Genomic DNA, 27,212 nt, shown 5'->3' with positions numbered 1-27,212 from the left:
CTAAGGCGTCGTACACAAATTACGTAACGCTAAAAATCTAAATTCCAGACCCCCTCCTCCCCCCCCTATGTAACGATAAGTAACGTTCGATATGACTCCCTCCCCCGTCAAATTACGTAACGCTGAACAACCTGACCCCCCTCAAAATTTTCAATTTCGAGCCAACATCGTAGTTACGTAACTGTCCCTACTACCGCCCCTCCCCCCTATGTAACACTAAGTAACGCAGACTCAACCCCCCTCCCTCCCCTTCATGCGTTACGTAATTTGTGTACGACGCCTAACACGCAAATCAATCTGCGGCGAAACCCAAAGAGTTTTTGGCAGTTTGTTAGAACCAGTGCTGAGAATATTCACTGTCATGATATTCAAAAACAGCGATTTTCAGCCGTCTTCATATTGATTATCATACTACCCATGCGACCGTTGATATTCATAATACCAAAAAACCGATGAACACCGACAAGATAAACCCTCACACTCGTGTTGATATTTTGATCGTCAAAAATGAAAATCATATCAAAATAGTGAAAATCTAAATTAACCTTATTCGACCATTTATACTGTACTGGGCAGTGTACAGCGTCTGAACAGATTTGCACTACTTGGATTGATAATCACCGAAGCTCTTTGAATATCATTACGAGGCCTTTGATATTCATTCTACTGTTTTGTCATTGAATATGAGAAACGATATTCATGCATCGTCGCAATGAACTGAACAATGTTACTGAGTTGCATCAGAGAATAAATATGCTGACACTGAGATTAATTCAATTCATTTACTCATGAATAAACATTGATATTTTAAGGCACTGGCTAGAACAAAGCGAAGGAATAATAATGGAGTCCCAGCGAAAGTTTTTCTAAATGATAAATCCACTTTGGACCCATTGATTAAATGTGAATTGTTTGCTGATCATTTCTCTACTGTTTTCAATACAACTACTGCTACTACTGATGAAGCTGCACTCGCGGCTTCCGATATCCCAATAAACATGATTTCGGCTGACGTTCCTGTGATAACCGAGGAAGCGCTTCTAAAGGCGGCGAAACGGTAGAAAACCTCCAGGACCTAATGGTATCCCTGCTGTCGTATTCAAAAAATGCATCAGTGAGCTTGCCAATCCACTAGTAAAAATATCTAATTGGTCTTTACGACAAGGCAAATTCCCAACTCTTTGGGAAAACTCGCAAATTGCTCCGATACATAAAAAAGGAAACAGACGAGATGTTCGTAATTATCAAGATATAACATCACTAAGCGCCTGCTCGAAATTATTTGAACTGATTCTAAGTGATCATCTACTGTTTCACCCAAAAAGCATCATCTCTAGTGATCAACACGGTTTTTATCCTAGTCGTTCTGTGACAACTAATTTGCTTTGTTCCACTTCGGACTGTATCACTCATATCGCTTGGGGAGCTGCGTAGCCGCAAAGTTACAGAGTCCGCATTGTCAAGCGATTGGTCGTGGGTTCAAATCTTAGTAGAATCAGGCCATTCGATGTCAAACCTGGGCTTGAAGTAGGGGTTCATTCTCAGGCTCCCCACCACTTTGCCATTCCTTTACGCTGAAATCTATAACACCTTTGCGTGACTTTGCGTAACTGGCCAAAAGGACGCACTACGAAACTTCTCCAGGGAATTATAATTGGTGATATTTGGCAAGAGGAACGAGTATCGGTATAGTAGAACAGTAAGCGGGTAAAAGGAAGAGTATCACATTACACACAAGCACTGATAAATAATAATAATAAGCATGCCACTTCTCAATAGCGGTATTGCTAATAATAGAAGTGCGGGATACAGCAGACACCCGGACATATCTTACAATAGATCTACGATTCTGGTCGCAGTGATGTAGTCCATGGTTTAGTTTATCATTGTATTTAGTTTTTTGACTCCCAGAGCCCATTAAACATCACAAAAAAATTAATTTTTCTAATAATTTTTAGATAAAACCCTTCAAAACACAAACTAAAAAAAATTCAATGAAGAACTGAAATCTTCATTGGAAAGCGGGATTTACGACGAAAATTTACATGAAAAAAGATCCTTGATATCTTATCGGGGAGCTGAGATATTGGCATTTTTCTATGTGATGGAAAACTATGCATTTTAACAAAGACCTATGTTAAATAACTGTTTTATTTTGGGAGATAAAAAATAACATTGTTCAGGAAACAAATGCATTTTTTGATGGCTGATAACTTAGTAGAAAATTTCAAATTCGGAAAAATCTGCGAAAAATTTAGAACGAAAATTGTGATTTTTAGTGCCTTCTAATAGAAACCTCCCAGCTGGTCTCGAGATACGATGCTGGCCTAACAACGTGTACCTGGGCTCTCTGGTTATCGACACCTTAATACATATTAACCGTATTTGTCCGTAGGTTATAATGCTTCCAAAAGTATTACAGGTTAGGGTGTTAATATAGAAATATTGGAGGAGGCAAAATTATGTTTCTGTTTCATTTTAAAATCAGTTATCCGTTTTTGCTAACCGAAGTTCTATGTCGTTTCTTGTAATACAGATTTGGGATTTTGGTTTTTCAATCTTGGCCAATAAGCTAAACGACGTTTCGGCCATTTAGTTGAGGCCCTTTGGTAAGTGAACGATAGACCACATTGGAATGTTATCCAACAAGCCAATTTATCATCAAACGGGTAATCTTGATTACCATCTCCTCATACGCCTCCTCCTTTATTCAATAACCATTTACAAATATGTGAGGAAAAAAAACCATTAACCTGTATCAAGAAGCAATTGATTCAAAACGAATGATTTTCATCTTCGCAGATCAAAGTTAGAACTTTCAAAAAAACGTCACAGTGAACGCTTCCAAGTCAAGCCTGCAGGCATAGAAACGATCTCTTGCCATAAAAAATCAATTGCCTCAAGAGCGCTAGGCATAAGAACGAGATTTGTAATCATGCATGTTTACACAGTTGTATTTACACAACAGATCTGTTACATACTTGAGTTCAATTAATTCTTTCAAAGGTTCTTATTGAGGATCGACTGTTACCTTCGATTTTTTACCAGTCATGCACCTTTCGCTTATACAAGCAATCGCAAATAGGGTATCGAACGTCTTCGGCAGGTTTTCTGTAGCAGTCTTATGCAGAAACTTGCCGAAGATATTCAATGTCCTAGTACGTCTTAAGATTGAACTCTAACAACTCATTGCAGTCAACACTTACCAGGTTTGTTGACCATTTCATTTCATTCTCTGTAAAAAAATATAAATATTAATCTATGCTATGGAAATTAGCAATTATGATGACACAGAAGAAATCAATCCATCAATACCATACATACTATGTCTAAACAACAAATAAAAAGACCGTCCCATTTAAAATAGGAATAACTTTTAGCATGTACGAAAAACATTGTGAACATGTTATAAGTTTGTTTCCAATAGAATCTCATTTATTTTTAACATGATATATTTTTAATAATTTCTTTCCCGGTGAAACTAACACGCAGCTAGAAAAATAAAATAATAATTATCATAACACAAGATCTTGTACCTTCTGCCTATTCAATAACACATTGATTATTACATTTCTTACGATTGTATGAGAACCAGGGATGGTATTCTACGCGATTTTTCGGGACTCTTAAGTAATCTACGTAAAAAGTTGTATTCTACGTTTTCTACGGTAGAAAACCTTTGCAAGTAGAAAACTCTCAAACACTCGAAAATTCACAGTATGAGTCATAAAATGCCATTCGCTGCGCTGATTAGGTATATTTAAGTAACGCGAGAACTAATATAACAAAAAAAAAAGAAACACGAAGAAGCAAGAAAGTGTTTTACCGGACTATTTTGTGATTATGGCGAAACAAACAATGATAAAGCAAACAAAGTTTTCACTCAATAATTTCATTCGTAATTCACGGTTCAACAACATATTTGTTGTCATCCAAAAATGCTAATGAAAGCAAAATCGCATAATATACGTCACATACAAAATCAGTGCAACAGCAAAGGCGCATCTAAGGCCTGATTTCTACAGAATTATGCTATCGCTTTCAAATCTCATGTATTTAGAGCGTACCCAACATCTCAATGGTTCATGGTTCCTCTGGTAGATATAAAAAAAGCCCACCAAAAATTCCATGCAATTTTAAACAGTTGCGGGAAGAATTCGTCACAATCTCGGAAATAATAACTCTAAAATGAGTAAGATTTGACACATTTTCGTTAAAGTGGAACAACTCATAAACTGAGTAACTCCGTGAATACGCATAATTGAGAAACAAGGCGTTTTAAAAACTGAGTGATTGTTACTCACTTTTTGGGTACAGTATTACTCAGTTGTTGGGTTCTGAATTGCTACTTAATTTAATTCACTATTTTATATAAAGTTTCGAAGATAAAATTAAACATACCTGGGTATGCTTTTTGTACCGGTAAGAAAGCCCTACAGGGTGACAAAAAAGTCCGGTCACACAGGAAAATCTCAATATTTCAAAGAATAAGAAGAAAATCTGAATCTGGCTGAATTCAGTAACTCATAAAGATACTTCACAGACGATATCTCGGAACTACACCACTTTTCTCTGATCGAACCAGCTTCAGACGTCTCGAAAAGTCATCGCAGGCGGCGCGCACGTGCTCCATCGGCATCTCGTCCCAGATTTTCGTGATAACTCGCTTGAATTGCTCCAAATTTGTTATTTTATAGTCGTTCAGCTTCGACATCATCAAAACCGTGTCCAGGTAGTACGCTGCGTTGATTTTGACCCCTTCATCGATAAAAATAAGAGGCAGTTTACCTCTCTTGCAAATGGCTCCCCAATCCATCACTGACGTCTTATTTTAGAACCGGGAAACGTTCAGCTTGTCCGCAGGAGCTTGCTGGAGGCTGACACTCCAAACTCGATCATTTTGGCGATTGACTGTTTGCTCCAAAACGAATGGCTTCTCGTCCGAAAAAATAATCTCGTCATCTGCGCGCCAACCGAGCAACTCCCGCGACCGTTGGTACCTCTTGTCCTTTGTAGCTCTGGTAACCCCATGAACCACCTGTTTTTGTACGGTGTAAGTTTTAAATCCTTGCGCAGAAGCAGGCGGATTGATTCTCGGTTCATTTTAAGGTTCCTGGCCAGGTTCCGTGCAGATTGGGCGGGATCCCGGCGAATCCGGTCTCGAATAATAGTAGTTCTCACAGACCTTGATCGTCCAGACCTTGCCTTGTCCTCGGTGCCTCCGGTCTCTAGGTACCGATTTATGGTCCAGTACACGAATTTCCGGTTGATTCCGAGCGGTTTTAGGTGTTTGAATATGTGTCCGGGTTTGTACCCTTTCACATATTCAGCGGTAACAGCTGCTCTTAACTCTGCCATGGCTCACAACTCAATGTAAACAAACTGAACAGAAACGAAACTCTGCCACTTTGGGCAGAAAATTTAACCCTTTCATTTGACATATAGATGGCACCAGAGAGATGCAACGTGTAGGCTACAGGCGACCCCAAAAAAGTGTGACCGGACTTTTTTGTCACCGTGTAGAATATATTGCAAACGGGAGGTATTTCTAATCCGAAAACTTATATCAAATCAAATAACCGTGTTCATTTAAGTGTGAACGGTAAAATTCATAAATGCAAAATTACAGAAGGACGATTAAGGGCAAAACAGGAAATGAAGTATTGTGTTTTTTTGTAAGATTTGGACCATTGCGATCATTGTTTTTATCTTTTGTGGTTTGCCTCTTCTTTAGTCTAGGTACTCGTGGCAGACACATCACTATTGATAGAAGCGATCGTCCTTGTCATGTCTTCTCCCAATTTGGCACTGAATTTCGTAAGAAATGTATCACCTCATTAGGTATTGCAGACCAGACCTCGAAAGGTTCCATAGTTTCTTTTCCAAGAGCCTTCTTCTGCGCTGTATTGATGCACTGCCTTGGCAGAGCAAATGTGCTGCGGTTTCACATTCGAACCCGCAAAGACGACAAATTTCGTTATCTGACTCACCAATTTGTTTTAGGTGATGCTTACTTGGACAATGTCCGGTGAACAGACCTGTCATTGTGCTTGATTCATTTTTGTTTAAACTAAGTTGCTGGCTTTTTTCACGTTTGCTGTTATAAAGCGTTTTGACTGGCGTAGCCCTTCAAAGCATACCCAATTGTCTTATATTGTCCGATGTTCCCAGGTTTTCAGTTCTGCTTTAAAGCCGCTTGATGACACCCCGCAGAATGGTTCTGGGCCTATGAAATCTGAGCATGACTCTGTCTGGCTAACGTATCGGCTTTTTCATTACCTTCCACTCCACAATGACCCGGAACCCAGAATAACTTGATTTGGTTCCTTTCTGCCAGTTGTTTTAGTGAAATGATGCACTCCCATACTAGCTTAGAGGTACATGTGAAGCTTTCAACGCGTTTAGTGCTGCTGCTTGGCTTTCGGAAAAAATGCATAGTATCGTGCTTACTTCAGAATGGAGAAACTGGAGCTCAGACTTCGAGTGGATTTATGCAAAGGATATTGATGCAAAAGAAACATTTGAGGTAGGTAATTGAGTGTTCTGAACGTTTAAGCGATGCTGAGATCCATCCACCACATGTGTGGGCGAAAAATGAGTTTACCGTCAATGATGAGTCATATTCATACTAATCTTCATTGATTTTAAAATGTTACTGTTTCGTTTTAACCTCTAATTCTGAAATGATATGTATGTTATGTTTGCCTTTTTCAAATCATTGCTTGAATAAAATCTTTTTTTTATATCTTATAGTGTATTAATTAAAAAAAAACAAGTTTTTTAAAGCACCTGTTTCACACTGAAGATGACTTGTGTCGGAGCTCCGAATATATTGCCCGAAAAACACAAATTGTTGCAAAGAAGCAAATGCAACTCTCAATGCAGAATTCAAAAAATGTCATAATTTACATCCGATACTTTTATTCAACTTGTAAATAACCGAAAAAGCGCAATAGGTGGAGTCTATCAACTAACAGTGCTTATAATAAAAGTAATAATCAGCATCGCTACCGCTACCGCTGCAGCATAGGAAGAAAAGAGAGGAGAAATAAATTTTATTTTGTTTACCTTTACGCTCATTACTCTTCGGTGATGGTGTCGCGAAGTTTCATATAACTACATACATTTCAAAATACCTCAAATATATCAAAATTTTTCTCTACTTACACTTAGATATGTAATTCTACCTGCGATTAAAAATTAAATTTACGGTGCAGAAAATGTTTTTACCTCGTAATTATTCACGCGCCTCTTACGAAGTGTTCTAAAAGGAATTTTATGATTCAAACTCGCCAAATTATTAACAATGTTTTGGGTAAAGATAGTTCAGAAAACCTTGTTCAGTGAGTATGCAGTGTTAATCATGCGAATTATGAAATAACAAAACCATATTTCCAACAATAATCTTTTATCATTCATTTATATTAAAGATGGCTGTTTACCGTGTGGTATTTTAGTAAATACATGGTTCAACGAGATGTTGCTATACATTTTCATCACTAGGTTGCTTTCCTTAAAAAGAAAACATTTGTGAAACAGCAATATGCAACATCATGTGACATTATCGTTATTTTAAAGCATTATTTCAAAGCGTCATTAAATATGCAGTTGGAACTAGATTGCAAAGAACTATTAAGCAATTTCTAGTGTTCAATTACGAGAATGATACACGTTAGTAACATAATGATGCTCAATTCTTTTAAATTTCTTTATAGTAACCCGAAACGTTTCTTGCATCGATAGAAAAGTTTTAAAACAACAATTATTGGGTAGTCCCATTTCAAAACAGTGGAACACTTCGGAATAATCGAAAAATGTTTTATAACTAAACATAAAACAAACTGGATCATGGTTAATACTAGTGGTAATTAATTGAGGAAATGTATCAAACAATGTCTACAATATTCAGTACAAAGTTTTTTTATCCTTATACCTACAAACAAGCAATATCAAACTGCATCTATTACAAAAAAAATATCAGCATGACAAACCTGAATTGAAATGATTCAGAAAAAAGATTGCAACGCAATAAAAGTATGTACACTGTGTGGCCTACAACATTGGATCTCGTTTATCTCCGTGTTGATAACTGTCATGGCTTATGGGTAATGATGTTGTTGTAAATTATCACGTTACGATACATAACAGTATAATCAGTCACTAGAAGCAAATTTTACAATAATAAACTCACGCAGTAGAGCCGTAGGTTTTTACTATCGCCTGAACCCAATCTACCGAATTCGATTATTTTGCTGCCCACCGTGTTATGACTATAGAGTATGCTGAATATCCAGATTCATTATCTATGTTATCAATATTGGTCCAGCGTGATTGGGACGGCACAATCCATCACTGACTGACACAACCAGTAACATGTACGTCACTACGACGATGCCACGCCGTCACTACCATGATTCAGCCAGACCCCAGTCCTTTTTCATGATTCTAATCAAAATTGGTCCTAGATCTGAGATCCGGTTTCAGCCACATCACATACAACCGCAGCAACAACATCAAAAATCGCGGCTTGCCGTTACGTATACCCTAATGTTGTGGAACGATGTACCACGTCAATATTTTTTCTACACTCAGAGGCACATGTCAAGCGAAGTTTCACGCCGCTCCTCAGAGGTTTGTAGTCACGTAACCGCCATTAATCTAATGCTCCTCATCAGAGCTGTTCTACCTGTTTTTTTCTTTTTGCCACTACAACAAGCAGAATAGGTCTTTCGGAGGCTTCTGACTGCCTTGGGTGTGTACAGTGTATTCCTCGAGCATGGATACCGGATACTCCTTTTATTTTCGCCGGGTTCAAGTTCATTTCCAATTTGATAAATGAACTGAGAAGAGGAGCGACGGACAACCGCCCATCCGTCTGTGGTAAGTAGGACTGAACTAATTAATTGAAAATTCACTAATGAAATTTTATTTGCACTTTCTAGGGACGCTAAGGGTCATCAATTTTCGCTCAGCAAAACAGGTTCCCATCAGGGTCATTGCTTCAGGAAATTTAAAATTCTAACCTTCGTCAAATGGAACAAAGCGCCTGTTCGAACAATAACGCTTTATATAAAGCGTTGAACTGTAAAATGCTATAAGTTTTGATCCCGTCCCAACTGCATGCTCTGAAACATGAACCGCAGAAACCAGCACCGATGCTAACGCTACACCTGCTAAGCTGGAGAATATCTTGCATGATTTTGCATTGTATAGTTAATATTATTTTTTGCATTTATGTATCTTCGTTTTAAATCGGGCTAAACGAAATATACACCTAAAACCTTTATCAGTTAATGTTTGATGTAAGGATTCAAAAAATAAATGTTAAATGGCTATGCTGTCCTCTTTAAAATTTTGATCTCACTCAAATTCAAACGCTGGAACGACTGCTAAAGCAGTTTCATGCGTGATCCACGGAACAAAGTTTGCAGTTTTATGCTTCAAATCATTGTTCTGTAGAGGAATGAGGTTAATTTTGAACCATGTTGTATCCCTTTCGTTCTCTTGAGCACGAGTTCATCAATAATTGCATAAAGGTTGTTACTAAATATGCCGACAGCTGTGTTTATTTCATTTTCATTTTTCAATAGATTTTGCCGGTTTACATCATTTTCCTATCAAATTCTTCACGATTTAGATTTTGGAAATGGTTAACTAGGTCAAAGTCGGTATCGCCGGGGCGCTGTATATGAGAATTAGAGTGGGACAAAAATAAATGTTGGCTCCCATGCACTTCTCGTGTTCCTTATGGTTCCTATAACATCTGTAAAACTTTTCAAATCGATCGGTGGAACTATATTTTTGCGCCCGATTTTAAAAGTTTCCAAACGATTTCATATGGAAACTTCCGCTTTTCCAAAACTTATTCTCTAGAGATGTTCAGTTGGCTCCTGTCCGGTTATATATCGACACATGAGAGAGAGGGTTGAAAAAATCGTGACGATTTGAGATGTAGGGAGGAGGGGGTATAACTTTGTGTGCCATCACAAGAACAATGTTTAAAAATAGAAAATTTACTGGAAAAATTGTTTAGTTTGTAGCAGATAAAAATTGACGAAACACGAACACGAGGTTTTCAGACTTTTTATTTAGTACGTGCTTTCGCCTTGACTGTCGAATTTACAATAATATGGCTGCCCAAGTTTTAAGTTTTTCTTCCACACACTTGACACACATACATCTATACAGATCGGTGGCTTCTAAGCCAGTGTCGCCAGCAAAACAGAATAATGATTCGAAACAGGGTTGATTCACAGCCCACCTAACGTAACGTCAGCTAAATAATACTACAACTCGACCATTCTGACATATGATCGTCTCGATCATTCAATATGGGTTATGATAGACAATTACCCGCGTCTTACTCGGGGTTAGTAACATACCAATACTAAACAATCATACAGCACAAACACACAGTATTACTCTTTCAATTGTTGTGTTTCAATGCACCAAGTTTCAATCCGAATCCCTCCAATCCGCCCACTGTTTCATACGTGACGATTCAATTATCCCGTCGTAGGGTAACCGAGAGATCTGTCCGTTTTCAATGTCTCTCGCAACGTATCTATCATTAGGGAGAACTTTATGGATACGATAGGGCCCTCTGAACTTGGGTACAAATTTCTTGTTTGTTCCAATAGTAGTATCGATGTTCCGTATAACAACGTAATCGCCCACTGAGAATTCGATAGGAGATTTAAATTTTTTCCGATTCAGCTCGGAATTACGATTTTGTGATCGTTCAATATGTTCTGCAGAAGAATTTCGCAGCATCTCTAAATTTCGGGTGGCGTCGGACCTCCCGGAAGACAATTTGCAATCAAGAAACTCAGATAACACATCCACCTCACGGCCACGCTGCTGAACACCGTACAGAAGCATACTGGGTGTCTGACGAGTACTTGAGTGTATAGAATTATTCATAGCATATTCTACCCTTCCCAACATCTTGCACCAATCCGAATGCTGAACGGGCTCCGTAACTTTAGCTAACATCGACTTGAGAATTCGATTCACCCGTTCAACTTGTCCATTTGCTTGAGCGGAAGCAGTAGCTATTTTCACGCATTCTATGTTGTTGTCCAGAAGATATGCACTGAAATCTAGCGAAGTGAAACATGACCCTCGATCACTTACAATTCTTCTTGGTCGACTATAATTGTCAAAGTACCGTAAACTGGGGTGACTTTGATCACTTTTTTGATTGTATCTCAAATATTTTCAGAATATACTGAAAACAATATTCTTTGACATTTTTAAAATAGGTACTGGCATGCATTGAAAAAGATTCAGTCACTATTTCAAAAGTTTAGCAACAATTTTGCTGTTTTTAAATATGCTCTAAAAATCTTACACTAATAATCATTCCGGGGTGACTTTGATCACTTCATTGTTTTGATGAATTTGGAGTAACACTTTGCTACTTTCACTAAATTGAACAGCCTTAAACGACATAAACGAGTTTATAAATATGGAAATCAATTTGGAGGCCATTCACATTCTACGTGAACAGTTTATAACGGCGAATGTCCAAGATTCATGCAAAATTTTTAGAATATATATGAATGATTATTCACTGAGAGAGAAGGTGGTCTAAAATCGTCAAAAACTAGTCCACGAGGAATATGACTTATGAAATTGTTCAAATTTGCATGTTACTTCACGTCTTGGGTTTTTGTTAAGAAGAAATATGTAATACGCTGTGGAGAAAATTGGGACTCAACATTGCCTTCGAGGAAAAACTTGCAAAAATAACAATAAAATGTATTGTTATAATATTTGTTCATCTTAAGAACTAATCTGGGAACAAAATAAAAACACTTTACGTATTGCAACTTGTTGTTTTGAATCTGCTTGAACCGGTTGTTTGTATGCAACAAAAATCGCCAAAAATACACTTTATTTTCGAATAATATTTTAGCGTGAAAAACACTCTTTAAATAGCAGGAAATGCATGAATAGTAGCAATGCGAACATATATCCACACAATCAGTGAAGATTACGACAAATCCCAAGCACTACGAGCGCTTTTTACCACATTTTCAGAAAAGAGATATAGTGATCAAAGTCACCCCAGTTTACGGTACTTATCAAGACATGCGCACACTTCTTTCGTACTCGTTGAGTTTGTTGGGAATAACTTGACAAATTTTGTAAATGCATCAACAACTACCAATATATGTTTTCTTTTCGAAACAATCGATGGGAGTGGGCCAAAGTGATCAATGTGAATGGTGTCGAAGGGAATTGGTCTTTTCGGAATACAATACAGGGCACGATTTTCGGAATTCAGATCGGAATATACTATACAACGGATGCAATTCTTGACATACTTCTCCACCTCGTCTTTCATGTTCGGAAACCAATAATGCATCTGGATCTTATCGAGAGTCTTTGTAATGCCCATATGACACAATTTCTCATGTACATTGCGTATCACATTCATTCGCATTTCTTTTGGGACATAGAAAAATAGCTTATCACTGTTGGTTCGACGATACACTAATACACTAATCCAAAGTGAAATGATTCACGGGTCCTTTTTCCAGTGATTCCCTCAGCTCAACTATATCATTGTCACGGCTTCGTGTGATTTGAAGCTGGAAGTCAAAATCCTCAACATTAACAGCGGAAACCACTTGGTGCACATTATTGAGAGTTTCTATACTGGCACTGGGAAGGCGACTCAGTGCATCAACATGGTTCATGAGTTTACCGTTACGATGTTGAACGGTGTAATGGTAATTTTCCAATTCAAGAGCCCAACGAGCGATTTTCGCATTGACACTTTTTTGTTCAAAGTCATTGCGAAAGAGTTGCAATCAGTTATTATACGAAATGGTATTCCTTCCAGATAGATGCGGAATTCCCTCAACGAGTAGATGATTGCCAATGTCTCAAGTTCAAAACTGTGATAACGTGATTCTGCAGGAGAAGTCCGTTTAGAAAAATATCCAACTGGATGAAACCTGGTATCATCCTGTTTCTGCATCAATATGCCGCCAAATCCCTCACTACTAGCATCACAATGAAGCTCTGTTTCTCTTTCTGGATTGTAGAGAGCAAGTACCGGAGAAGAAATCAACTTAGATTTTAAAGTCAGAAAAGCCTCTTCACATTTCTCGTCGAAGTTGAACTTCACGTTAGGATTCGTTAAAGCACGCAAAGGCATAGCTATAGTTGAGAATGACGGGACAAATCTACGGAAGTAGGAGAAAAGTCCCAGGCATTTATTTACTTGCTTCACGTCACACGGAAAAGAAAGTTTCTCAATGGCAGCCAAATGTGAATTGTTTGGCCTGATACCTTGTTCATTAACAGTAAAACCCAACAACTCTACTTCTGTGTAACAGAATTGACACTTTTTCGTTTTAATCTTCAATCTAAACTCCGCCAGTCTTCGAAGAACTCGTTTCAAGACGTCGAAATGTTCCTGAATCGTAGTAGTTGCTACCGTGATATCATCTAAGTATACAGTAACGGTTCCCTCCTCAATGAACGGTGCCATAACGAAATTTATAAATCTCTGAAACACTGCTGGAGCGTTACGCAAACCGAATGGCATTTTCAAATACTCGTACTGCCCACCAGGCGTTACAAAAGCTGTATAGGGGACAGAGCTTTCAGAAACATTAACCTGATGGAACCCATTCTGAAGATCCAATACTGCAGCGGTTCTCAACCTGGGGTGCGCGTACCCCTGGGGGTATTCGAAAGCCTTCAGGGGGTACGCGAAAGAAAAATCAGTAATGGCGGACAAAGCAATTTATATCGCGGTTAAATGCGCAAGGACAAATTGCGCAAGGACTTGCACACAAGTCAATGAAACTTGTATGCAAGCTAAATATTTTTAGCCGAAAAAACGTGTAAAAAATTTGAAAATCCCTAATAAATCATAATGCATGCTGAAAACTTCAATTTTAATTTCGTTTAATAATGTTGCCTGAAGCAGCAGCAACAGGTAAAATGCACAGCAGAATTTATTTTGTATGACGAAAACACAAAATAATACTCGCATTTTCTCACAACGACAGGCCTAGCGGAAAATTGTGATTATGAGCGAATGTTGGTCTACTAGTGGGCAGTGATGGAAACGAAACGAATATGATGCAATCGTCGTTTATTCATCATATGTGCACTTCACGAAGTGTACAGGCCGGGACTAAACTCGAATCCTCTCAACCCATAATGAAATGATGATAGGGTGCATAGGTTTCTGGGAGAAAACAAACACATGACTAGACTACATCAGCTCTGAGAAGCGATTCGATCGTTGCGTTTGTCTCTCCATAGGCCGGTAGTTACGGGAAGAAAGGATAGCAACAGGAGAAAATCATGTCGCCTGAACAGCAGCAGAGGTGTGGTGCGGTGAGAGGGAATGTGTGGGGGAAGGAATTACTTCGGCAGCGGTTGAGTTTAAGCGAGAGTAGGAGAGCATACACTGTCATTTTCTTTCTTTTTCTGACAAAAAAATCACAAGAAGGTTGTATGCAAAGCCACGACCGCAAGGTTGAAGTAGAATACTTTTACAAGAAAGATAACCCGGCTGCTTGCGTGTCAGTCATTTTTTCTAGTAAATAAACGTTGACCGTTCATTGGCAGTATTGTAATTTCTTTTTGTCTGATATTTTGAATGAAGTTCATTGAAAAATTTTAAATTTTGTGCAAATGAGAAGTTGAAGTGCTGCCGAATTGTAATATGCACATTTAATACGACATCATTAAACGGGAACGGAACAAAGGCTACGGTTAGGCAGAACGTGAATGCCGGCGCGATGCGATTCGCCTTACCGCTGTGAAATGTACAGCTCTTTTTAAGGCGAAGTAGAACTATACATTTTCACAGATTTCGTCTTGCCGAATCGCATCGCGCCGTTATTTGCGTTCTGCATGACCGTAGCCAAACACTAAGCGACGCAAACACGTAATAATAGTCAGAGTATGCATGTAGATGAAGATAATTAACTTTGGATTATAGCGCAAAACGAGAAAATATTAACTCTTCAAATAATCATTTGTGTTCTTCAAATTTCAGTTGTTCAATTTAATATCCGATGAAACGTTTGTTTATTATCTGATGAAGCTCTTATATAGGCCAAATGATGCATTCCCAATTGACTAGGTCCATAACTCTGCCGACCGTGCTTGGGAAAGCGCGGTATAACGACCAATCAGAGGTCGAATTTCGTGTTTTCACAAGGCTTAAGAGTTTTCAATAGTACAATAGTTCGAATGATAAATTGCAATTTCATGCATTTGATGGGAATCTTAGAAGATTTTCTAATCGATTGCTGCAAAAACGAAGGAAATCCATCGAAAACTAACCGATTTATTAGCATTTGAAATTTTTCTCACTTTTTTCAGTTTTAGATTTTCATTTCACATCCCTATAGAGCCGAACTTTCTGAAAGAAGTATTCTAATTCAAAATTCAATCTTCATTAATTCATTTGTTGTGTTTATAAGGACAATTGTTCAATTTATCATAGGATGTAGTGTTTACCTACATCTCTGTGTTACCTTGATAGTGAGAACTAAGGCGCACGGTCAACACAATGAGAAAGGTGTTTTCACATTGAAAACTAGACACGGCTTTACTGGAGGAAGTGTTGGCAGATGCATCTACCGCTAATACCACCGCTATCATACGAAAGCGCGTCGTTTCATGTGGGGAATATCAACAGCGAAAAATGACGCGCGTCCAAGCATAACCCGAACTGTTTCGCCGTGCTGCTCCCATTTACCTTTACATCGGCCTCAGGGAAGTACCGGCTGCATCTGCATCTACCGCTGAGGCTGTCACTATACTGCTATTGGTACCAAAAGCTATCAACTCTTCAAATAAGTGTGTTATTTGTTCTCAAAAGAACAATTGTTCAATTCAAAATCGGATTTACGCAATCGCATCTCTGTAATATTACCGACAATAATATTCTTCTGAACAAACTGATACAACTTTCCCATTAGGCCTCTGCCATAATAGATGCGAAAAGCGACGCGAACCGATTCGCTCAGCTGTAGGTTAATGTACAGCCATCAGTAGAGCTGTACATCAAACTACGGCCGAGCGAATCGGATCGCGCCGCTTTTCGCGTCTACTATGGCAGAGGCCTTAGAGAAAGTTGCTGGCTGATGTATTCACTTCATGTAAGCCTGCTGCTGATGCTTCCCGCTACCACACTGAAACAGCATTTTAGTGAAGGGAGTGTCGTCGCATCAGCTGACCCTGCTACTATCGATGCTGATATACCCGCTGCAACAGCTACGCTATGCATAGCCATGCCACAGTTGTGGCCGCTATACGCTAGTCCAACTGCTGAGCAACTGCAACGCTTTCCGTAGCCATGCCACAGTTGTGGCCGCCATTGATATCCGCTGTACCTGCATCTGCTGGCCCTGCTGCTATCGATGGTGAGATCCGCTGAAACTGCTACGCTTATTCGCAGCCATGCCACAGTTGTGGCCGCTATCCGCTATCGATGGTACCCACTGCTCGCTCCCGCTGCTGCTAAGGGAGGACTGCTGTCGTCGCTGTTCAGAACTACTATGAGCGGCTTCGACTAAAACAGGCTCTTATATAGGGATGAAAATAGGAATGAATTATTTTACGTACGTGGTGGAATGATATAACTAGAAGAACATGTGTGACTTCATTCTGGTTCAGAGCGATCATTTGATAAGCTCCACCTCTTTTTTCAGTTTCTAAAGTTTTTCCTCAGTTTCGTAGCACGGATGCACAAAAATGATTTTTTGTCGAACCGGACCGATAGCACTCTCATTGAAGCAACAAAATAACATGTTTTGTGTCGTGTTGCGCAGCTTCGTTGAAGAAAATGTTCCCGTCCCCGTGTCGCATGTAGCAGATTATTGCGTTCAGTAGACAGTAGATAGTGTATCCAGCGAATAAACACCGATGGTGCCCTCACACACGCAACGGTTTTAACCCGTATCTTATTGCGGTTTGTAACATCAAGCGATTTCGTTTGCTCGCTGTTGCGTGTTGCATCATGTTGCAACTTGGCAGCTGGGAGATGACGAAATTCTGTTTACGCTGATTGATTGAATCGTCTTCATATTAGCTCTGCATAGTCGAACTAACTGCTTTTGTGAATGCGTTCTAACAGGGCAGTTTATTATTCAATGTCGGTTATGCTGATCGCAGCCTTTGCGCTGCCCCTACAGTGGGGGGTTTACTAAATAAAGTGAAAATTAGACAACTACAACAGAATTTGATTACATCCCGCACAGAATGTTTGCTTGTGTTGATGCCAGAAAATTATTACCCTTCAATTATATTTTTATTTGCCTTCAAAAAGCATTTTGCTGTTCAAAATCGGTTGCTAATTACAACCTTTGAGCTGCCCTAACATTGGGGGAATTAAGATACATGGACAACATGCACTGTGGAAGCTATTTCACATTCAGTAAATTAGACGGGTGCGACAAATTTAAGTTGCTAGGATGCAACACAGAATACTTGCTTGCGGTGACAAAAATTATTAACTTTCAATGACTTGTTTATTTGCCTTCAAAAAGGCATTTTGATTTCCAAAATTGGATTTCCTGATGGCAATCTTCATGCTGCCCCAACACGGGGGGAATAATGGCTGTCTGGCGACACACGCTGAGAAAAACCGCGCTGCTCCTGAGACGTGGTGACCAACCACAGGGCTAGTGCTGCTGCTAAGGAAGGACGACTGCTGTTGTCGCTGTCTAGAACTATTATGAGCGGCTCCGGCTGAAACAGGCTCTTATATAGGCCAAATAGCATGTTTTCAATTGCAAGGTATATGATCCTGTCGACCGTGCTTGGGAAGCAAGCATATAACGACCAATCAGAGGTCGAATTTTTCGTTTTGACAAGGCTTGACTATTTTCAATAGTACAATAGTGTGAATAATAAAATTACAATTATCTTATTTTGGGAAGAATCTTAGAAGATTTTCCAGTCCATTGCTGCAAGAACGAAGGAAATCCATCGAATACTAACCGTTTTTTTAGCATTTGAAATTGGACATATTTTTCACTTTTTTCGGTTTTAGATTTTCATTTCACATCCCTATGTAGCCGAACTTCCTGAGAGAAGTATTCTACTTCAAAAACATATTCATGAGTCAAAAGAATAAGGATATAACAAGTTCTGATCGCTCTCTGTAACAGAGACGAATAACTTCATATACCGAGTTGTGCACATTGAGAACCACGTATTGTGGTGTACACTAATGAATAGAAATATGTCGTAAAGAGGAAATCAAAAAGAGTGCACCAGCACCGATACTTTGTTTTTCGCATACTGACGACGATGTAAACGCATCCTAGGCATGTTTTATATGTATTCATTAATCGCTAGAGGTGATTTTTTTCCTTCGCTGCTAGTGGGTCACCATTCCTGAAAATATCGTTTTTGGGAATTTCCTTATAATGGAGTAGTAGTCGAATAAGTGACCTACACACGTATACAAGGTAAATTATTGAAAAAATCGAATTTACCAGGATCGGCCGGTCTAGCGGGAAATTGTGAGTATGAGCGAATGTTTGTCTACTAGTGGGTCACCATTCCTGAAAATATCATTTTTGGGAATTTCCTTATAGTGGAGTAGTAGTCGAATAAGTGACCTACACACGTATACAAAGTAAATTATTGAAAAAAAAACGAATTTCTCAGGATCGGCCGGCCTAGCGGAAAATTGTGAGTATGAGCGAATGTTGGTCTACTAGTGGGTCACCATTCCTGAAAATATCATTTTTGGGAATTTCCTTATAGTGGAGTAGTGGTCGAATAGCTGACCTACACACGTATACAAGGTAAATTATTGAAAAAATCGAATTTCCCAGGATCGGCCGGCCTAGCGGAAAATTGAGAGTATGAGCGAATGTTTGTCTACTAGTGGGTCACCATTCCTGAAAATATCGTTTTTGGGAATTTCCTTATAGTGGAGTAGTAGTCGGATAAGTGACCTACACACGTATACAAGGTAAATTGTTGAAAAAATCGAATTTCCCAAGATCGGCCGGCCTAGCGGAAAATTGTGAGTATGAGCGAATGTTGGTCTACTAGTGGGTCACCATTCCTGAAAATATCATTTTTGGGAATTTCCTTATAGTGGAGTAGTAGTCGAATAAGTGACCTACACACGTATACAAGGCAAATTATTGAAAAAATTGAATTTCCCAAGATCGGCCGGCCTAGCGAAAAAATGTGAGTATGAGCGAATGTTGGTCTACTGGTGGGTCACCATTCCTGAAGATATCATTTTTGGGAATTTCCTTATAGTGGAGTAGTAGTCGAATAAGTGACTTACATACGTATGCAAGGTAAATTATTGAAAAAATCGAATTTCCCAGGATCGGCCGGCCTAGCGGAAAATTGTGAGTACGAGCGAATGTTTGTCTACTAGTGGGTCACCATTCCTAAAAATATCATTTTTGGGAATTTCCTTATGGTGGAGTAGTAGTCGAATAAGTGACCTACACACGCATGCAAGGTAAATAATTGAAAAAAATCGAATTTCCCAGGATCGGCCGGCCTAGCGGAAAATTGTGAGTATGAGAGAATGTTGGTATACTGGTGGGTCACCATTCCTGAAAATATCACTTTTGGGAATTTCCTTATAGTGGAGTAGTAGTTGAATAAGTGGCCTACATACGTGTATGAGGCAAATTATTGAAAAAATCGAATTTCGCAAGATCGGCCGGCCTAGCGGAAAATTGTGAGTATGAGCGAATGTTGGTCTACTAGTGGGTCACCATTTCTGAAAATATCATTTTTGGGAATTTCCTTATAGTGGAGTAGTAGTCGAATAAGTGACCTACACACGTATACAAGGTAAATTATTGAAAAAATCGAATTTCCCAGGATCGGCCGGCCTAGCGGAAAATTGTGAGTATGAGCGAATGTTGGTCTACTAGTGGGTCACCATTCCTGAAAATATCATTTTTGGGAATTCCCTTATAGTGGAGTAGTAGTCGAATAAGTGGCCTACATACGTGTATGAGGCAAATTATTGAAAAAATCGAATTCCTCAAGATCGGCCGGCCTAGCGGAAAATTGTGAGTATGAGCGAATGTTTGTCTACTAGTGGGTCACCATTCCTGGAAATATAATTTTTGGGAATTTCCTCATGGTGGAGTAGTAGTCGAATAAGTGACCTACACACGTATACAAGGTAAATTATTGAAAAAATCGAATTTCCCAGGATCGGCCGGCCTAGCGGAAAATTGTGAGTATGAGCGAATGTTTACTTACTAGTGGGTCACCATTCCTGAAAATATCATTTTTGGGAATTCCCTTATAGTGGAGTAGTAGTCGAATGTTTGTCTACTGGTGGGTCACCATTCCTGAAAATATCATTTTACTCCACTATAAGAAAAATCCCAAAAATGATATTTTGAGGAATGGTGACCCACCAGTAGACCAACATTCCCTCATACTAACTATTTTCCGCTAGGCCGGCCGATCTTGGGAAATTCGAATTTTTCAATAATTTGCCTCATATACGTATGTAGGTCACTTATTCGACTACTACTCCACTATAAGGAAATTTCCAAAAATGATATTTTCTGGAATGGTGACCCACCAGTAGACCAACATTCGCTCATACTCACTATTTTCCGCTAGGCCGGCCGATCTTGGGAAATTCGATTTTTTCAATAATTAGCCTCATACACGTATGTAGGCCACTTATTCGACTACTACTCCACTATAAGGAAATTCCCAAAAATGATATTTTCAGGAATGGTGACTGATCGCATACCCGCGATAAGAGTGTATTCTCCAACCGGTTTTCGAATACGACAAATTAGACCACTTTATCTTAGAACAACCTGTCCACTGAACTGGAATCGATCGAGGAGATCGATAAATCAGTATCGATCAATAGGAGATATGAAAGGCCCTTCGAAACGTCATCGCTCTCTCTTTGTGTTTGCTCGCACCATCGCAGTGAAGAACCACAGTCAGCAATTTATATTGGATAAGGAATTTGTAAAATTAAGTTATAAAAAATTAAGTTGATAAGTTAGCAGTCAGTTCGTGTGGTAGATTATCCGAAAGCTCCTGAGTTATCGCTATTGGTCCTTCGAGCCGGATAGGACGTCGAACTCCGTTCATCCGCCATCATCGGAATCCTGCCAGTCGGATAGCTGCCGATTTGTTAGCCGTTGGACTTTGCCATTTTGCTGGGATTCATTATTCAAGGCATTAAATTGCCTCAAGAAGGTAATTAGCTTTCCAACCTCCTTATCCTGTCTCGTTTGAGCTATGCGGTCTTTTGTTTGCAGTTCCGGATTTAACAATGTCGACGGAACGGCGAAAAAAACTCTAAAGCTGCGCCAACGCAGCCTACTCACATCTTTCAACCTTATTAAAACCTTCGTGGACAGCTACGATGAAACCAGGGATGTTGCAGAAGTGCCGGTGCGCCTTGAAAATCTGGTTTCATTGTGGACAGATTTCAGCAAAATCCAGTGCGAATTGGAATCGCTGGATGAAGCTAACCTCGACGATCAACTCAAACAACGTGCCGATATAGAATCCCAATATTATAAAGTTAAAGGCTTTCTGCTTGCCGTTAATAAATCGCCATCTACACCGAGCGTAACGCCTTCAAATATTTCAACCGCTCAATACCCTCCATCGAATTCGCACATTCGCCTACCAGATGTAAAGCTACCTATATTTAGCGGCAGTCTCGATAGCTGGCTAAACATTCACGATTTATACATCTCGCTGGTTCATTCGTCAAAGTTTTATTATCTTCGCTCGTCTCTTGCCGGTGATGCCTTGAAGCTAATCCAAACCATTCCGCTCAGTGCAAACAACTATCCGGTCGCATGGAATCTGTTAGTTGAGCACTTTCAGAACACAGCCAGATTGAAACAATCATATGTCGATGCACTTTTCGAATTTTCTCCGCTTAAGCGTGAATCGGTGACTGAGCTCCACTCGTTAGTTGAGAAGTTTGAGGCGAACGTTAAAAATACTTCAACAGCTATGTGAAAAAACAGAATTTTGGGACGTTTTGCTGATACGCATGCTTAGCACACGGCTTGACCCAACGACTAGACGGGATTGGGAAGAGCACTCTTCTACTCGTGACACGGTTTCGTTTCCCGATCTCACAACGTTCATTCAAAGAAGGGTTACAGTTCTGCAAACCATTAGCGGAAAAACAACCGAGGCTTCTTCAAATGCTTTTCTCAAGAGGCAACCAGCTTCCCGTCCATTTGCGAGCCATGGGGCTACCCAATTCCAGTCTCGAAAGTGTAGCGTTTGTTCGGAACAACATCCCTTATACATGTGCGCTAAATTTGCGAAAATGGATATTCAAGAGAAGGAAAAGGAAGTGCGTCGGCTACAACTTTGTCGAAACTGTCTGCGCACGGGTCATGTCGGAAAGGATTGTTCCTCATTTAGTTCATGTAAAAGATGTCAAGGTAGTCATCACACGCAATTATGCCAAAATCAAGCTCGAGTCTTGCCAAGTAAGTCGTCGAATGTGTCTGCTCAAATTCCGTCGTCTTCAAGTCAGCAAGGTGAGCTGCCACCTATATCGTTTTCTGCCATCCAGCCGCAACCGAACGAGTGTTTTGCTTGCCACTGCCGTGGTGATTGTGATCGACGATAATGGAACGCGGCACGCTGCACGTGCACTTTTGGATTCCGGAAGTGAATGCTGTTTCGCAACTGATCAAGGTTCAGCGTAAGAAAATTACCATCCCGATTGCGGGTATTGGCCAATCTGCAACTCAAACTAAAGGAAAATTTTCGTCACTAGTCTGCTCTCGTATTACCGATTATTCTGCTACTGTCAAATTTCTCGTACTCCCAAAGGTTACTGTCGATCTCCCAGCAACTTCTGTTAACATGTCAGCATGTAAAATCCCAGCTGATGTGCAACTAGCGGATCCCGCATTCTTCAAATCAAACCCGATCGATCTGATTCTCGGTGCTGAAATATTCTTTGAACTCTTTAGAGTGCCTGGTAGAATTGCCCTTGGCGACGACCTACCAACATTAGTAAATTCCGTTTTCGGTTGGGTAGTCACAGGAAAAAATCTTCATTGCTCCTCCCAATCTCCAATTATCGCAAATGTCGCCTCTGTCGCCGATGTGCATCAGCTAATGGAAAGATTTTGGAAGATTGAGGAAGATAGCACGGAACCGTGTTATTCTCTTGAAGAAGCAGCATGCGAGGAGTACTTTCGACGGACAGTAACTCGTACTACAGAAGGGCGATAAAAGGTTCGTCTGCCACTGAAGAAAACCGTACTGGAAACTCTTGGTGATAATCGCAAAACTGCTATCCGCCGATTCCATTTACCTGAAAACCGACTCCAGCGAAACCCAACGCTCTGCAAACAGTATAGTGATTTCATGCGCGAATATGAAGATTTAGACCATATGCAACGTGTTACACACGACGATTCAAGACACTCGATTTACCATCTACCTCATCATGCGGTTATAAAGGAAGAAAGCACCACAACTAAAGTACGGGTAGTATTCGATGCTTCGTGCGAAACGCCCAAAGGCCCATCACTGAACGATGCATTGTTAGTGGGGCCAATCGTACAAGATGATCTTCGTTCCATCATTATGCGCTCTAGAATCCATCCCGTTATGCTAATTGCAGACATTAAACAGATGTATCGACAAATTTTAGTTGATGAGCGTGACACTCCTCTGCAGCGCATAATTTGGAGAAATTCACCGGAAGACCCTCTCGATACTTACGAGTTGAAAACCGTGACTTACGGGACGGCTAGTGCACCATTTTTAGCCACACGAGTTTTGCAGAAACTAGCTGACGATGAACAGAATGACTTTCCTGAAGCAGCAAGCGTGTTACGTAAGGATTTTTACGTGGACGATTTATTTTCCGGCAGCAGCACTGAAACCGACGCGATCACTCTCAGAAATCAGCTTGAGACGATTTTGGCAAAAGGAGGCTTTCAACTCCGCAAATGGGCATCAAACAAGCCTGCAGTGTTGGCGGACATTCCAATTGAAAATAGAGCGATTCAGCATTCAGTTGACTTGGACCGTGGCCAATGCATCAAGACACTTGGGATTCACTGGGAACCCACTACTGACATTCTTAAATATAATGTTAAATTACCTAAGCCGGACTCGACGGTTGCACTCACAAAACGCATTGCTCTATCTTATATTGCACAACTTTTTGATCCACTTGGTTTGGTGGGTCCGGCTGTGACAACGGCAAAACTATTTATGCAAGCGCTATGGACGCTAAAGGATGAACACGGAAATATATGGAGCTGGAACAGGGAACTACCCTCTACGCTACAAAATCGCTGGACCGTTTACCACACACAGCTGCCCCTCCTAAACCAACTCAACATCAATCGGTTTGCCTTATGTCTCAATTGGACCTCAGTGCAATTGCATTTGTTTTCGGATGCATCTGAGTTAGCATACGGAGCATGCGCGTATCTTCGATCAGAAAACTCTGCTGGTCACGTCAATGTTGCATTATTGACTGCAAAATCTAGAGTCGCTCCTCTTGAAAAGCGATCAATCCCACGACTGGAACTGTGTGGGGCACTTCTCGCCGCTGAATTATACAAGAAGGTACTAGCATCTCTGCGCCTGAACGCAGAAACCTTTTTCTGGGTTGACTCGACAACTGTGTTAAGCTGGCTCCAGGCTTCTCCGTCCAAATGGAACACCTTCGTAGCGAACCGTGTCTCGAAGATACAGTTGGCTACCCAAAAATGCACGTGGAGACACGTAGCAGGTTTGCAAAATCCAGCTGATTATATTTCAAGAGGAATCACAGCTGAAATTATTCTTAGCAGCGAACTCTGGTGGAATGGTCCACAATGGTTGCATCTGAACAAGACGCATGGCCAATGAATCAGCAAGAAGATGATTTACCACCAGAATGTACGAATGAAATGCGGAAAACGATAACCACTTTCACGCAGCAACTGCACTTTCGTTTGTCGATTTATATGTTAGCAGATTCTCCAACTATCAAAGGTTGCTTGAAGCAACGGCATATTTCCAAAGAATGTTAAAGAACTACAAGCTCGACCCAAAACTCCGCTCAACTGCGCATATTCTCACCGCCGATGAAATCCGCCAAGCAGAGCACACCCTAATAAGGTTGGTGCAAAACCAAGTGTACGGAGCAGAAGTATCAGCTTTACAGCAGCAGAAACCAGTAGCAAACAAGTCTCGACTCAAGTGGTTCTCTCCTTTCTTGAGCCCCGAACAGTTGCTTCGAATAGGGGGACGACTGTCTCACTCGCAACAATCTTACGACAGCAAGCACCAAATTATTCTTCCCTCGTCACACCCTCTATCGGCACTGCTAGTATGTAGCTACCATGTGAGAAACTTACATGCCGCCCCTCAGTTGCTAATTAGTTTACTTCGCCTGCGCTATTGGATCACAGGGGCCAGGAGGCTGGTCAAGAAAATTGTTCAGAATTGCGATGTTTGTTTCCGCGCTCGTCCAAAACGCGTTGAACAGTTCATGGCTGATCGTCCAGCAGCAAGAATCACTGCGGCTAGACCCTTTTCAACAACCGGTATTGACTATTGGGGACCGATATACGTTCAACCACCGCATAGGAGAGCGAGCCCGAGAAAAACCTATGTCGCGGTGTTTGTATGTTTTTGCACTAAAGCAGTACATCTCGAACTAGTAGCGGACTTAACGACTGCAAAATGTCTACAATCGCTACGCCGCTTTGTGGCCCGCAGGGGTTTGTGTTCGGATATTTACAGTGACAACGGTCGTAACTTTATTGGAGCTGCCAACGAACTGCGTAAATTGATACAGAGCGAACAACATAGAATGGCACTACAGCAAGAATGTGCATCACAAGGCATTAGATGGCACTTCAATCCTCCTTTGGCATCGCATTTCGGTGGCTTGTGGGAGTCGGCAATTAACTCGGCGCAGAAACACTTTCTGCGTGTATTGGGTTATCAAACTCTATCATACGACGACACAGAAACACTTCTTTCTTAAATTGAGTGTTGCCTTAATTCGCGACCTCTTGTACCGCTTAGCGATGACCCAACAGATTTCGAACCTTTAACGCCCGGCCACTTTCCTATTGGTTCTGCACTGAAAGCTGTACCAGATACCGATTTCACCGCAATACCGTTCAATCGTCTGAAAAAATGGCAGAGATGGATGGAATGGAAAGATGTTTCAGCATATTTGGAACCGATGGCACAGAGAATACCTGTCAACACTTCAACCACGAGCGAGATGGTGCAATCCACCCGTGCAACTTGCTAAGGATCAACTTGTTATTTTGATGAACGAGAATCTTCCTCCGATGCAGTGGCCGATGGCTAGAATTGAAGAGCTACATCCGGGAGCTGATGGCATAGTTCGAGTAGTTACGGTCAGGACACCCCGAGGCACCTACCCACGTCCAGTGACGAAAATCTGTCTGTTGCCCTCATCGGCATCAGATGAACAACATGGAGAGAACTAAGCAGCAGATCAACACGGTCTTTCGCAGCAGCTGAATTCAACTTTAAGATAAAATACAAGGCCCTTTGTTATAAGGGACAAGGTAAGCACCTGTCCAATAAATTTACCTATCCAAAAACCCGCTACCGGGTCTTCTCTTGCTGCTAGGTCGTTAAACTAACCATGATGCTGGCCACTGGAGTAGAATGATAACATCCACTAGTGTCAATACCAACGTCGAGATCATCAGCATGTCATCACTAATTGTCATCGGAGTGTCGGAGTTATCAGAAATGGGATTGCTGAAGGGGCCAGGATGATCGCATACCCGCGATAAGAGTGTATTCTCCAACCGGTTTTCGAATATGACAAATTAGACCACTTGATCTTAGAACAACCTGTCCACTGAACTGGAATCGATCGAGGAGATCGATAAATCAGTATCGATCAATAGGAGATATAAAAGGCCCTTCGAAACGTCATCGCTCTCTCTTTGTGTTTGCTCGCACCATCGCAGTGAAGAACCACAGTCAGCAATTTATATTGGATAAGGAATTTGTAAAATTAAGTTATAAAAAATTAAGTTGATAAGTTAGCAGTCAGTTCGTGTGGTAGATTATCCGAAAGCTCCTGAGTTATCGCTAGTGACCCACCAGTAGACCAACATTCCCTCATACTCATAATTTTCCGCTAGGCCGGCCGATCTTGGGAAATTCGATTTTTTCAATAATTTGCCTCATATACGTATGTAGGT

General features: G+C 40.5%; 3 protein-coding genes across 3 annotated transcripts; all 3 read left to right on the top strand.

Moving 5' to 3' along the window:
- Positions 1-22,623: 22,623 nt before the first annotated feature.
- On the top strand, positions 22,624-23,238 carry LOC129716844 (uncharacterized). The gene has a single exon (XM_055666684.1). The coding sequence runs from the start codon at positions 22,624-22,626 to the stop codon at positions 23,236-23,238; it is 615 nt and encodes a 204-aa protein (XP_055522659.1).
- A 162-nt stretch (positions 23,239-23,400) lies between these two features.
- Positions 23,401-24,876, top strand: LOC129716843 (uncharacterized). Its single transcript, XM_055666683.1, has one exon. The coding sequence runs from the start codon at positions 23,401-23,403 to the stop codon at positions 24,874-24,876; it is 1,476 nt and encodes a 491-aa protein (XP_055522658.1).
- A 157-nt stretch (positions 24,877-25,033) lies between these two features.
- Positions 25,034-26,002, top strand: LOC129716842 (uncharacterized). The gene has a single exon (XM_055666682.1). The coding sequence runs from the start codon at positions 25,034-25,036 to the stop codon at positions 26,000-26,002; it is 969 nt and encodes a 322-aa protein (XP_055522657.1).
- Positions 26,003-27,212: the final 1,210 nt, after the last annotated feature.

The sequence above is a fragment of the Wyeomyia smithii genome, chromosome 1, assembly GCF_029784165.1.
Source record: "Wyeomyia smithii strain HCP4-BCI-WySm-NY-G18 chromosome 1, ASM2978416v1, whole genome shotgun sequence".
NCBI classification, from domain to species: domain Eukaryota; kingdom Metazoa; phylum Arthropoda; class Insecta; order Diptera; family Culicidae; genus Wyeomyia; species Wyeomyia smithii.
Note: the sequence above shows the minus strand (reverse complement) of the source record. Positions and strands in the feature narration are given on the sequence as shown.

Coding starts and splice junctions, on each gene's coding strand:
- LOC129716843 (XM_055666683.1), top strand. CDS start 23,401: ATGCAACGTGTTACACACGACGATTCAAGACACTCGATTTACCATCTA.
- LOC129716844 (XM_055666684.1), top strand. CDS start 22,624: ATGGAACGCGGCACGCTGCACGTGCACTTTTGGATTCCGGAAGTGAAT.
- LOC129716842 (XM_055666682.1), top strand. CDS start 25,034: ATGTTAAAGAACTACAAGCTCGACCCAAAACTCCGCTCAACTGCGCAT.